The sequence below is a fragment of the Nerophis lumbriciformis genome, linkage group LG10, assembly GCF_033978685.3.
Source record: "Nerophis lumbriciformis linkage group LG10, RoL_Nlum_v2.1, whole genome shotgun sequence".
Lineage (NCBI taxonomy): Eukaryota > Metazoa > Chordata > Actinopteri > Syngnathiformes > Syngnathidae > Nerophis > Nerophis lumbriciformis.
The window spans coordinates 5,497,572-5,512,779 of record NC_084557.2 but is presented as its reverse complement, the minus strand read 5'-3'; the positions used below and the strand labels follow the sequence as shown (position 1 = coordinate 5,512,779).

The window sequence follows — 15,208 nt, the reverse complement described above, 5'->3', positions numbered from 1 at the left end:
ACTACTTCATCTCTACAGGCCTGTTTCATGAGGGGGTTCCCTCAATCATCAGGAGATTTTAATGGGAGCATTCACATACCATGGTTTGTATAGGGCACAGAGTGGGTGGGTACAGGCTGGTGTAGGGGCGTAGTGATTGGTTCATGTGTTACCTAGGAGGTGTTTCCGTCTGTGGCGGCATGCTGATACAATTTCGCTGCGCTTGTTGAGGGATGACTGGTCTGGACAGTATATAATAAACAGTTTCTCTTTCAAGCATAGGTTGCATCTTTTATTACCACTATTGTAAGGTGTGCTGGATGCAAGAATTTGCCATGTTATTGAATATTCAACACTATTGTCTTTGAGGTCCCAAATGTGTTTGCTGAGTTCTGTGGTATTTCGCAGGTTTTTGTTCCTGAAAGAAGCCTTGTGATTGTTCCATCTGGTTTTGAATTCTCCCTCGGTTAATCCTACATATGTGTCGGATGTGTTAATGTCCTTGCGTATTACCTTAGATTGGTAGACAACTGATGTTTGTAAGCACCCCCCGTTGAGAGGGCAATCAGGTTTCTTTCGACAGTTACATCCTTTGTTGGTTTTGGAGTCGCTCTGTCCGGGGGCCGACGGCTCATTTGCAATTGTTTTGTTGTGGTTTGAGATGATTTGTCGTATATTGTTCATGCAGCTGTAGCTCAATTTAATGTTGTTCTTGTTGAATACTTTTCTTAGGGTGTTGTCTTTGGGAAAGTGTTTGTCAATCAGATCTACTACGGTATCGAGCACTATTTTTTGGATTTCCCACCCATACATATATTGCGCTCTACTACGGTATCGAGCACTATTTTTTGGATAACCTTATTAAGACATATACTCCGCTCCAAATTGACATTTGTTGAGCACTGTGCGACGATCAGAAATGGAAAAATTCAACATCGACTACTCCACGAAGAACATTCCCATACCCGCGCAGGCTCTGTCTTGGGACCCCTGCTTTATTCTTTAGTTGTTGGGTGTGTGGTCTACTGAGGCAACTTTAGCTTAGATTTTTCTTGTCTTGGAGTTAATGACTTAAAATGTACTTGTCGTTAACTTTTTTTTTGAGTTTTTGAATGGATGACAAAGATTAGTAAGGCTGATGATTAGTACTGAATGATGTTTTATTGTTGCTCTCTACTCACATGAATGACTTTCAGATTAGTTCAACAGCTATCATCCGCCATTACCAGGATTGTTCTCCGGTGTGTTTCGCCAGGCACATTGATTGCGGAATGTATTTTTATCATCATCATCGTCCTCCTCAGATCATAGCGGCTCAAGAAGAGATGCTGAGGAAGGAGCGTGAGCTGGAGGAAGCCCGCAAGAAGCTGGCTCAGATCCGACAGCAGCAGTATAAATTCCTGCCGAGCGAGCTGAGGGAGGACGAAGGTTGAGGAACGGTCGAGACGGCCGCCCTTTTCCACGCTCGTGTCAGCGAGGACTGTACCGCACTTGAAACAGGCCCCCTTTTTGGTAAGACAAGCAAGTGCCTGTGCTTTGTCGCGTATTTGTGTGCGAGTGCGTGAGTGTGTGAGTGTGCTCATTTATGATACAATAATGAAGAATGCAGAAGTTGTACATTTATAATTGTTACTGAATGTTTTTATAGTCACCAAGCGAATAATACTGACGATGGTGGCAGAGCGTCTCTGTTTCAAAAGGACCAAAACGAAGGCAGGGAGGGCATTCTTCACCTTGGCTTGCATGCTCCATCCAACCTTTGCATATCAATGAAGCTACCAACCAATAGCAGAATGGCACTTGTTACATATGATCAATGCAAACATAGAGAAATTATATTCAGGCAAATATTTATTCTAGATTGATATTTTAAATGGGCAATACATTTATCTTCAAGTGTGGGGAAAGTCGAGAGTTTTTGACGTGACCAAATGATCTACTTGTGTAAACGTTCACTTCATCTATAGAAACTTTTCTTTTCCAACTTTGAAATAACCAACATGTTTAGTTGTATGGATACAGTGGAACCTCAAAGCTGACCGTTAACCTCTAAATAGTCTTGGATTGATCAGTGATTCTCAAAAGAACCACTTAATCAAATATTCCAACACAGTGTTACTGTTCAAACTGTGTGTAATGTTACAGTGACCCAAATTTTAAATACACCGTATTTTCCGTACCATACGGTGCACCGGATTATGAGGCGCACTGCCGATGAATGCTCTATTTGCGACCTTTTTTCATATATAAAGCGCACCGGATTATAAGGCGCATTAAAGGAGTCATATTATTATGTTTTTCTAAATGTAAAGGACTTCCTTGTGGTCTACATAACATGTGATGGTGGTTCTTTGGTCAAAATGTTGCATAGATGATGTTTTACACATCATCTTCAAGTCGCTTTCTGACAGTCTCTTCAGGACGCGCTGTTTTGTGGGCGGTCTTATTTACGTGCCTCCACTTGGACAGCGTCTTCTCCCCGTCATCTTTGTTGTAGCGGTGTGTAGCGTGCAAGGACGGGAGTGGAAGAAGTGTCAAAAGATGGCGCTAACTGTTTTAATGACATTCAGACTTTACTTCAATCAATAACAGAGCAGCATCTCCTCATCCGTGGCTCACTAGTGCAACAACAACGCCCGAAATGTGTCCCGACCAGAACTCTCTAATAACTAAAGTTCCTTGGGTGAATAATGTCAACTCACTACACCGGTATGTTTTAGCGTTTCGAGATATAAGTAAGAACTTTACACTACTTTATATTAGAAATGGCAACAGTGGAGGATGAATGTCCCATAACAAGAAGATAGAGAAAAAGAAGAAGCTTATCGACTACGGGGTCAGAACGGACCTTTGTTGTAGCGTGCAAGGATGAGAAAAAGATGGAGCTAACTGCTTTAATGACATTCAGACTTTACTTCAATCAACGCCGGAAATGTGTCCCGTGAAAAACCGCCCGACCGGAACTCTCTAATAACTAAAGTTCCTTGGGTGTATAATGTCAACTCACTACACCGGTATGTTTTAGCGCTTTCATGGCGAGTTTACTGACAGATATAAGTAAGAACTTTACACTACTTTATATTAGAAATGGCAACAGTGGAGGATGAATGTCCCATAACAAGAAGATAGAGGAAAAAGAAGAAGCTTATCGACTACAAAGGCGGACTAGCGCACATTTTCAGTACTTATGCAGATCCCAAATACAGATCAGCAGGTACCAGAGGGTAAGAAAAGTTGCTTTAGCATAATATTGTGCAACAAAACGCCAGATAATATGTCTTACCTTATACACACACCATAATAATACTCCTATGTTGAATGAAGCACAGTACAATCCATGAAGCGGTGTGGCTTCATAGCTTACCAAAGTCCTACTAAAACATTTTGATAGATTTTTGAGCGCCGTGTGTAATGTTTTATATTTTCAATGGAACATTAAACATTTTGGTATTGTTTACTTGAGTCATATTGCAGTCTACACGTATCTCTTATGTGTGACTGCCATCATATTGCAGTCTACACGTATCTCTTATGTGTGACTGCCATCATATTGCAGTCTACACGTATCTCTTATGTGTGACTGCCATCATATTTCAGTCTACGCGTATCTCTTATGTGTGACTGCCATCATACTGCAGTCTACCCGTATCTCTTATGTGTGACTGCCATCATATTGCAGTCTACACGTATTTCTTATGTGTGACTGCCATCATACTGCAGTCTACACGTATCTCTTATGTGTGACTGCCATCTACTGGTCACACTTATCATTTCACCATGTACCAAATAAAATGGCTTCGAGGTCGGTATGCACAACCAAAAATGATTCCGTACATTAGACGCACTGGGTTATAAGGCGCACTGTCGAGTTTTGAGAAAATGAAAGGATTTTATAGTCCTAAAAATACGGTAGTCTTGGATTGAACAGTACAGGTAGATTAGTGATTGTCAAACTAGTACTACTAGCCAAAGAATCACTCAATCAAATATTCAATCACAGTGTTACTGTTCAAACTGTGTGTCAGGTTACAGTGGCCAAAAATATTGAAAATACTTGTCAAACAAAACCTCTGCCTTGTTCTTAATGAATATTTAGGCCTGCTACGTTACTGTATTTTAATGTTGGTCATTATGGTGGTACTTGGAGAGCCAGGTTTTTTTCTGCTAGAGTGACATGGAAGTAGTCAAAGTGTCACCATCATTACGCATCTTTTAGGCTCGTGAAGTTAAGTACCGTATTTTTCGGACTATAAGTCGCAGTTTTTTTTTCATAGTTTGGCCAGGGGTGCGACTTATACTCAGGAGCGACTTATGTGTGAAATTATTAACACATTAGCATAAAATATCAACTAATATTATTTATCTCATTCACGTAAGAGACTAGACGTATAAGATTTCATGGGATTTAGCGATTATTAGTGACAGATTGTTTGGTAAACGTATAGCATGTTCTATATGTTATAGTTATTTGAATGACTCTTACCATAATATGTTACGTTAAAGGGGAACATTATCACAATTTCAGAAGGGTTAAAACCATTAAAAATCAGTTCCCAGTGGCTTATTATATTTTTCGAAGTTTTTTTCAAAATTTTACCCATCACGCAATATCCCTAAAAAAAAAAGCTTCAAAGTGCCTGATTTTAACCATCGTTTTAAACACTCGTCCATTTTCCTGTGACGTCACATAGTGAAGCCAACACAAACAAACATGGCGGAAAGAACAGCAAGCTATAGCGACATTAGCTCGGATTCAGACTCGGATTTCAGCGGCTTAAGCGATTCAACAGATTACGCATGTATTGAAACGGATGGTTGTAGTGTGGAGGCAGGTAGCGAAAACGAAATTGAAGAAGAAACTGAAGCTATTGAGCCATATCGGTTTGAACCGTATGCAAGCGAAACCGACGAAAACGACGCGACAGCCTGTGACACGGGAGAAAGCGAGGACGAATTCGGCGATCGCCTTCTAACCAACGATTGGTATGTGTTTGTTTGGCATTAAAGGAAACTAACAACTATGAACTAGGTTTACAGCATATGAAATACATTTGGCAACAACATGCACTTTGAGAGTGCAGACAGCCCAATTTTCATCAATTAATATATTCTGTAGACATACCCTCATCCGCTCTCTTTTCCTGAAAGCTGATCTGTCCAGTTTTGGAGTTGATGTCAGCAGGCCAGGGAAGCTAGGGTCAATAGGGGGTTTAGCTCGCTCGTCTGCGGGAACAAACTGCCGCCATTGCTTGCCGTGCTAGCAAGGGCCTTTGTCCCTGAATTGCTCACACACTCCGGCAGATTCAATGGGGGTCTGGCGGCAGATTTCTTTGACTTTATGGTTGGAAATGCATCTGCTTTGAGTGTCGCAGGATATCCACACATTCTTGCCATCTCTGTCGTAGCATAGCTTTCGTCGGTAAAGTGTGCGGAACAAATTTCTTGCCACTTTCGCAACTTTGGGCCACTGGTGCAACTTGAATCCGTCCCTGTTCGTGTTGTTACACCCTCCGACAACACACCCACGAGGCATGATGTCTCCAAGGTACGGAAAACAGTCGAAAAAACGGAAAATAACAGAGCTGATTTGACTCGGTGTTTGAGAAAATGGCGGATTGCTTCCCGATGTGACGCCACGTTGTGACGTCATAGCTCCGAGAGCGAATATTAGAAAGGCGTTTAATTCGCCAAAATTCACCCATTTAGAGTTCGGAAATCGGTTAAAAAAATATATGGTCTTTTTTTCTGCAACATCAAGGTATATATTGACGCTTACATAGGTCTGGTGATAATGTTCCCCTTTAACATACCAGTTGGTTATTTATGCCTCATATAACGTACACTTATTCAGCCTGTTGTTCACTATTCTTTATTTATTTTAAATTGCCTTTCAAATGTCTATTCTTGGTGTTGGCTTTTATAAAAAAAAAAATCCCCAAAAAATGCGACTTATACTCCAGTGCGACTTATATATGTTTTTTTCCTTCTTTATTATGCATTTTCGGCCGGTGCGCCTTATACTCCGGTGCGACTTATAGTCCGAAAAATACGGTAGAGTTACTGTACATACCAACGTCCTCAGCAGTTATGCAAGTGTAAAAAAAAAAAAAAGGTTATCCATTGGTATTAACCAGGTGTAAAAAGTAGTTAACCACAGCAAAACATAAAAAAAACCATTAAATAATCTGCTGTAACACCACAGTAGAGTCTTACAAAAACTTTTGGAAATGCAAATGTCGACAGGTAGACTTGGATGGAGTCTTAACACTTAAAGCAGGGGTGCTCATTACGTCGATCGCGAGCTACCGGTCGATCTCGGAGGGTGTGTCAGTCGATCACCAGCCAGACATTAAAAAAATAGTCCTAAAAATGAGCGATCATAAATCTTCACTATGACGTCACTTGATCGACATTCACGGCACCCGAGGGTCTTCTGAGATGACGCTGGCTGCTGCCAGCTCATTAAAATTACCGACTGGAAGGCGAGAAACACTTTATTTCAACAGACTGGCGCCGTACCTGTCGTCAAAACTCCAAAGACCGACTGCACAGTTGCACAATAAAAGCGCTACTTCATCCTGCCTGTGCTAACAAAATAAGAGTCTCAGAAATCTGGCGTGCACAAGCTAGCAAGCTACGGAGTTTGCCGACAATGTATTTCTTGTAAAATGTATACAAAGGAGTACGGAAGCTGGACAAATAAGATGCCAAAAACCAACCACTTTCATGTGGTATTGGACAGAAAGGAGGACTTTTTTTCTCCTCCATTCGAAAATGCGGACATTATCATCACCACTGTCTGATTCCAATCACTGCAAGTCATCACAATCAGGTAATACACCAACTTATATTCTTGTCTTCATGAAAGAAAGGAATCTATATGTGTTAAACATGCTTGTATTATCTTTAAACACCTTTAACTTATTAACAATATTAACTATATGTGTTAAACATGCTTGTATTATCTTTAAACACCTTTAAGTTGTTAACAATATTAACTATATGTATTAAACATTCTTGTATTATCATTAAACACCTTTAATTTTTTAACAATATTAACTATGTGTTAAACATGCTTGTATTATCATTAAACACCTTTAATTTTTTAACAATATTAACTATATGTGTTAAACATGCTTGTATTATCTTTAAACACCTTTAACTTATTAACAATATTAACTATATGTGTTAAACATGCTTGTATTATCTTTAAACACCTTTAAGTTGTTAACAATATTAACTATATGTATTAAACATTCTTGTATTATCATTAAACACGTTTAATTTTTTAACAATATTAACTATGTGTTAAACATGCTTGTATTATCATTAAACACCTTTAATTTTTTAACAATATTAACTATATGTGTTAAACATGCTTGTATTATCTTTAAACACCTTTAAGTTGTTAACAATATTAACTATATGTATTAAACATTCTTGTATTATCATTAAACACCTTTAATTTTTTAACAATATTAACTATGTGTTAAACATGCTTGTATTATCATTAAACACCTTTAATTTTTTAACAATATTAACTATATGTGTTAAACATGCTTGTATTATCTTTAAACACCTTTAACTTATTAACAATATTAACTATATGTGTTAAACATGCTTGTATTATCTTTAAACACCTTTAAGTTGTTAACAATATTAACTATATGTATTAAACATTCTTGTATTATCATTAAACACCTTTAATTTTTTAACAATATTAACTATGTGTTAAACATGCTTGTATTATCATTAAACACCTTTAATTTTTTAACAATATTAACTATATGTGTTAAACATGCTTGCATTATCATTAAACACCTTTAACTTGTTAACAAAAACATATATTTCATAAATAAGTAAATGTAAATTATATATATGAATGAGGTAGATCCCCCACGACTTGATCAATTGAAAAGTAGCTCGCCTGCAGAAAAAGTGTGAGCACCCCTGACTTAAAGTGTACATCTCATTGTTGAGAACGGTCTTTCTGTTGGAATAAGCCAAAGAAAAAGCAAACATTGAGTGTGACGTCTGAGGCATGTTGTATTTAGAACTGTCCAACCTCAGCTTCAGAGGTTCCACTGTATTTAAATGAAATGAATAACAGCAAAATGTATGAAAGAAACAAGTAGTTGATATAGTGCTGACCAGCAATATGTTGTCGATGGGAAAGAGAGTTACATTCTATTCCAAGTGGTCTGCTGTGCAGCTAAAATAAGAGCAATATACTTGCTGCAACGCAACTGTATGCAGGAAATATTCATCTCACTTTCTTTTTACTGCCATAACATTTCTTTGATTTAATGAAAACAAATCTATTTTAAACATGTACCGAAAAATATGTGCAACATTTTCATGAGAATGTTCTCGTTTTGCATCCCTGGCATGTTCAGAAGTATCGACACTGGAGTTTATTTCTTATACCTTGGCAAACATTTCATAAAAAAAAAAACATTTATCCGCTTGATTCTAGGGTTTTAACGTGTAGAACTTAGGGCTGTCCCCATACGAGTTGTAATTATTAATACCAATATTGGTCCGATACGACACCAGCACAAATCATGCAAAACCCCAAAAGCAGTGACGTTGTCACGTCGTGTAAATGGTAAATAAAAACAGAATACAATGTTTGGAAAGTATGATAACATACTGTAATATTTGTTGCAATAATGGATAGTATTAAAGTTTAAAAGGCATGCAATTTCAAGCAGCACATATATTTTTTCTGCTAAAATGAAAAAAAATCCATGACATTTAGTGAGAAAATATGAAGGACTTTATTAACACATAACATTTCCAGGTGTTTGCGGGCCACAATAAATGATGTGGCGGGCCTTTAGTTTGATACCTGTGATGTAGACCTACTGTATCAATACACAAGGAGCTGCTGCTGATGATGATGATGATGATGATGATGATGATGAAGGTCGTACACTGTTACTAGGACTGACTAAGCTATAATGAATTACATTTGGAATTAATTACACCTATTTGATGCACTGATATTACTTTAGACCAAAGGCGTCAACCTCATCGCAGATACCAAAGCCCTTGGAGGGCCGCTTCATGATAAAATCGTATAATAATTGTCCTCCAACCTCCGAGGGCAAAGCTCCGCCGCTCCCAGTCTGTGGAACGCTCTCCCTGACCACCTGAGGGCACCACAGACTGTGGATGCTTTTAAAAAAGGCTTAAAAACCCTTCTTTTTAAAAAAGCCTTTTCTTTTCTTTCTTTTTTTTGATACATTCATACTAGTTTTAGCTATTTGGCTGTTCTAGTTTTTATTTTTATTTTATTTTTTATTATCTTTCTATTTTTATTTTTATTTATTTTTTAATACACCGTAGCACTTTGAGGTTGTTTAAAGTTAAAGTCCCAATGATTGTCACACACACACTAGGTGTGGTGAAATTTGTCCTCTGCATTTGACCCATCACCCTTGATCACCCCCTGGGAGGTGAGGGGAGCAGTGGGCAGCAGCGGTGCTGCGCCCGGGAATCATTTTTGGTGATTTAACCCCCAATTCCAACCCTTGATGCTGAGTGCCAAGCAGGGACGTAAAGGGTCCCATTTTTATAGTCTTTGGTATGACTCGGCCGGGGTTTGAACTCACAACCTACCGATCTCAGGGCGGACACTCTAACCACTAGGCCACTGATGTAATGTAACTCAATGTAAAGTGCTTTTTACAAATAAAATCTATTATTATTATTATTATTATTATAATATTACACAGTTTCCTTTTTTTATTATTATTATTATTATTATTATTATTATTATCCATCCATTTTCTACCGCTTATTCCCTTCGGGGTCGCGGGGGGCACTGGAGCCTAATCAGCTACAATCGGGCGGAAGGCGGGGTACACCCTGGACAAGTCGCCAGCTCATCGCAGTATTATTATTATTATTAGTATTATTATTATTATTGTTGTTGTTTACCAACAAACTAACGGAAAACCTGCTTTGGAATCAAAAGTCAAAGTGACAACTTAATTTCAGCGAGTGTAGAATTTTCAATAAGACAAAGGGTCTGAAGACAAGAAATACAGTAGGAACGGGATTGAGACGTTTACCTGACACATGAAACGTGACGAATTGCGGGAGCGCCCGATCCACTTTAGCCGCAGCGTCCGTTGCTACGGAGAGTGGCGCTTTCCCTCGTTTTCAGCAGACTGCATTGCAAAATGATTAACCTCTCTTCCTCTCATGCGAGATCCACCCAGGAATGGGGCCGTATAAATCCCTTTCCTACCGTAGCTTGTCGCGTCAAATAATATCGAGTTAAGAGCTGCGTTTGCATGCCTTCATGCTTTTTTTCTGTCAAAATTTAGATACATTAATCAATAAAGATGAAATAAAGTTGTCTTTCCAGGCAATCGCACGTCACAAAGAATAACGGGGCGGGCCAGATGTGGCCCCCGGGCCCTGAGTTTGACACGTGTGCTTTAAAAAAATCATTAAAGGCTATTATTATTGAGGTCAAAGACATTCGTTCACACACTAAAAAGGAAAGCAAGTTGAGTATTGAATTGGGAACGGACGCATTATTAGTGCCTTACTGGAGTGTGCAAGCAGCTGAAGATGAGTCCTGCTTGGAGCTTGAGCCTCTTTTGTGGTTGCCAATCCCCAGCAAGGCCTGAGCGTATGTTGTCAGCAAGAAGAGTCCATTGCTGCTGGCCTACACCTGCCTATATTGCTCATTCATCAAAGGGCGTCCTTAGGATTTTAGACTCCTTGATGGAATACTATTTGCATTCCTTAAGCATGTTTGTGTTTGGGGAAAAGAAAAAAAAAAAAAAGGCTGTTATTCTTCCCCTTTTTCTGTCGTCTAACTTGAAATGTCCGTTTTTACCAAGGAGCAGTACCCAGAGATGCAGCGCTGGGCAAAAGTATTTGGTCAGCATCACCCTTTGTTGTTTCCGTGACATTTGGTCAGAAGGCAACCTGCTGAATTTTGGTCAACATCTGGATAAAGATACATATATTTTTTCTTTTGTTTTATTTTTTAATATATTTCTTAACATTTTATTATACAAAATTGTATCTCGATGTTTTTTTAATTTTATTATTATGATTCTTTTTTTTATTTTGTTTGGACTTATTTTACTTTTTTAGATTTGTTTTAGGTTGATAGTTGTTGCTTTTTGCAGGGTGTACTTAATTGTGTCTTATTTAGAATAGAAAACAAAATAATTGAATAGTTTGCCTTTTATTGTCACTATACACGTGTACAATGAGATTGAAGCGGCTCATTTTACAGTGCAAATGTCATGACTTGGTCCGAGGTGTGTGCTTTTCCAGGATGCAACGGAAAGTTGGCTCGTGCGAGACGGGAATGAAGGTACATGATTTATTATTATCAAAAAAAGGAATAAATGAAAGCGCGCACAGTGGCGGAGAATAACTATGAAACCAAAAGACTATAGCAAAAAAGTACAAACAAAAAACACGCACAATGGCGGAGAACAAACTATGAAACCAAAAAGACTATAAATATGGAACAAAAACTTACTTGGCTTGGACAAAAGTAGTTGCTTGAGGAATTGACATGAAAAGAAGTATCAGGCATGAACAGAGCATAAATGTGTTGAGGTCGTCAGGACGAACAACAGAAAATGAATGAACTTAAATACTATGGACATGATTAGTGAAAGCAGGTGCGTGACTCAAAACGTGAAACAGGTGCGTGACGTGACAGGTGAAAACTAATGGTTGCTATGGTGACCAGACAAGGGAGTGAAAAGACAGAAACTAAACAAAACATGATAATACAGACATGACAGCAAACATGCCTATAGACCAGGGGTCACCAACGCGGCCGTAAGGACCAAATGAGTCGCCCGCTGGCCTGTTCTAAAAATAGCTCAAATAGCAACACTTACCAGTGAGCTGCCTCTATTTTTTTTTAATTGTATTTATTTACTAGCAAGCTGGTCTCGCTTTGCTTGACATTTTTAATTCTAAGAGAGACAAAACTCAAATAGAATTTGAAAATCCAAGAAAATATTTTAAAGACTTGGTCTTCCATCCATCCATTTTCTACCGCTTATTCCTTTTGGGGTCGCGGGGGGCGCTGGAGCCTATCTCAGCTACAATCGGGCGGAAGGCGGGGTACACCCTGGACAAGTCGCCACCTCATCGCAGGGCCAACACAGATAGACAGACAACATTCACACTCACGTCCACACACTAGGGCCAATTTAGTGTTGCCAATCACTTCTTTAAATAAATTCATTTATTTTTTTACTTTGCTTCTTATAACTTTCATAAAGACAATTTTAGAGAAAAAATACAACTTTAAAAATGATTTTAGGATTTTTAAACACATATACCTTTTTTCCTTTTAAATTCCTTCCTCTTCTTTCCTGACAATTAAAATCAATGTTCAAGTAAATTAATTTTTTTCATTGTAAAGAATAATAAATACATTTTAATTTAATTCTTCATTTTAGTTTCTGTTTTTTCGACGAGGAATATTTGTGAAATATTTCTTCAAACTTATTATGATTAAAATTCAAAAAAATGATTCTGGCAAATCTAGAAAATCTGTAGAATCAAATTTAAATCTTATTTCAAAGTATTTTGAATTTCTTTTAAAATTTTTGCTCTGGAAAATCTAGAAGAAATAATGATTTGTCTTTGTTAGAAATATAGCTTGGTCCAATTTGTTATATATTCTAAAAAAAAGTGCAGATTGGATTTTAACCTATTTAAAACATGTCATCAAAATTCTAAAATGAATTTTAATCGTGAAAAATGACTAATGATGTTCCATAAATTCTTTTTTTAATGTGCACTTAGAGAAAATATAAAAATAAAGTGTTGCATATTTATATTTATCTGTTTCTATATATATTTATTGTGAGAAATCATTAAGATGATCCGTGTTTCCACAAAGATAAATATCATTAATTATTAATAATATCAATCAATCAATCAATGTTTATTTATATAGCCCTAAATCACAAGTGTCTCAAAGTGCTGCACAAGCCACAACGACATCCTCGGTACAAAGCCCACATAAGGGCAAGGAAAAACTCACCCCAGTGGGACGTCGATGTGAATGACTATGAGAAACCTTGGAGAGGACCGCATATGTGGGTAACCCCCCCCTCTCCCCCCTCTAACATAGAGTTAAAGGTAAATTGAGCAAATTGGCTATTTCTGGCAATTGATTTAAGTGTGTATCAAACTGGTAGCCCTTCGCATTAATCAGAACCCATGAAGTAGCTCTTGGTTTCAAAAAGGTTGGTGACCCCCTGCTATAGACTATTGACAGCTAGATAAGTATAAAAATGTAAAAAGTACAGCAGTATAAAATGTATTTTTGAAAACAACAGGTTAAGAAGAATAAGTGTAAATTAAAAAATCTGTGTTCCTAAACTAGGTTTTGTGTTTGTTTTTTATTACATATATATGTATTTTATTTTGTCAGGTTTTGTTTTTTTGCTGTTTTTTTTCAAAATTTTATTATACTTTATTTTATTTAAATGTGCTTTTAATTTTTTTAATTGTATGTGTGTAGTTTAGTAGTGTTTTTTAAATAATTGATTTCTTAATATTCTCAATTTTTTTTTTTTATAGTTTTATTTTGTAATTGTATTTTTATGTTTTTTATTTTATTTTTTTAGGGGTTTATGTCCTACTTCATTTCACTTTCATTTGCTTTTATTTAATGTTTTCCACTTGGGATTCTTTTTTTATTAGTATATTATTATTAGGTGGGGTTTTTTTGTCGCCTCCAGTTTGAGTCGCTATAACCTCAGCGAAATATATCTATTGTGCCAAAACAGGAAATGCAAAGTTGGCCAAATACTTTTGCACAAGCTGAGTATTGTGTGACTGGTGTGTGCAAATATTCACGCAAATGAAGAAAAAAAAAAAGTTGACTAGCTCTGTTATAAATAATTGTTGTGCAAAAAAAAACAAAAAAAACGAAACTGTGTTTAGTTTAATGACTTTATGCTCTATGTATGATATTTATCTGGTCACAAAAGTATTTTTTGTATTCATCACAAACGAAATAAAAAGTCTAAAACAAAAAACAAAACAAAAATGTGTATGTCATATTGCATTCTTTCCAGCAGGTGGCAGCAGTGGCGCATGTACATGTTTGGAGGGATTGTCGAGTCAGACCAAATATGGGCATGTGTCCTCTCCGGTGTTCCCAGCGAAGACATCAGTGTTTAAACCGACATTCAAATACAAGACAATTAATAACGAGGCTCTTTAGGTGTCCTCCTTCCTTTATGATGAGGCGTACACGTGACCTTGCGGTGGCACGTTATGTTCTCACCGCACGTCCTGGAGGAGCGCCTTATTTGGTGGTTGCGCTCCTGCAGACAGCGGAGAGGGGAAAGTGACGCCATGTGTTAGCACTCAGCTGGAGGTTCTTTCTGTGGGAGCCAACCTCTGCAGGTCACTGACGGGAATAAGTTGACATTTATGACATTTTCTGGAAAAATACACGTCCAAGGTGACGTCACGCAGGACTTGGGTTGAAAGAACATCAAGAGATGAACTCAAAGTCAATCATCCATCCATCCATTTTCTACCGCTTGTCCCTTTTGGGGTCAAAGTTTGTTCATATAGGCCTAAATCACGAGTGTCTCAAAGGACTGCACAAGCCACAACGACATCCTGGGCTCAGATCCCACATCAGGGCAAGGAAAAACTCAACCCAATGGGATTACAATGAGAAACCTTGGGGGGACTTTCTGCACAGTCAGTTGCTACAGAGCTCCAAACGTCATGTGACCTTCCAACTAGCCCACGTACAGTGCGCAGAGAGCTTCATGGAATGGGTTTCCATGGCCGAGGAGCTGCATCTAAGCCATACATCACCAAGTTCAGTGTTTGTTGTAAATAAGTTTGGCCACAAAAGTCTACCTTTAGAATATTACGAGTACAAGTCTTAGATCCTCACTTAAGATGCGCCATTCCACATTTTTTTCACCTCCGATCCAATCCCAGCCAGGATTTGAACATTGCCAACGTTAATTTCTGGTAGATCGTTCCAGATTTCAGGAGCATAAAACTGAAATGCAGCCTCGCCATATTTTAATACAAGTCTCATATTATAAGGCGCATTAAAGGAGTCATATTATGATTATTTTCTACATATAAAAGACTTCCTTGTGGTCTACATAACATGTGATGGTGGTTCTTTGGTCAAAATGTTGCATAGATGATGTTTTACACATCATCTTCAAGTCACTTTCTG

The 15,208-nt window shown here is 37.7% G+C and overlaps 1 protein-coding gene across 1 annotated transcript in view; it reads left to right on the top strand.

The window, feature by feature from the left end:
• Positions 1–2,014, top strand: part of tln2b (talin 2b) — a 415,773-nt gene extending 413,759 nt beyond the window's left edge. Inside the window, exon 57 of the mRNA XM_072913901.1 lies at positions 1,284–2,014. Coding sequence (XP_072770002.1) covers positions 1,284–1,412 — 129 coding nt within the window. The 3' untranslated portion in view covers positions 1,413–2,014. The remainder of the gene's footprint in view (positions 1–1,283) is intronic.
• The last annotated feature ends 13,194 nt before the right edge of the window (positions 2,015–15,208 follow it).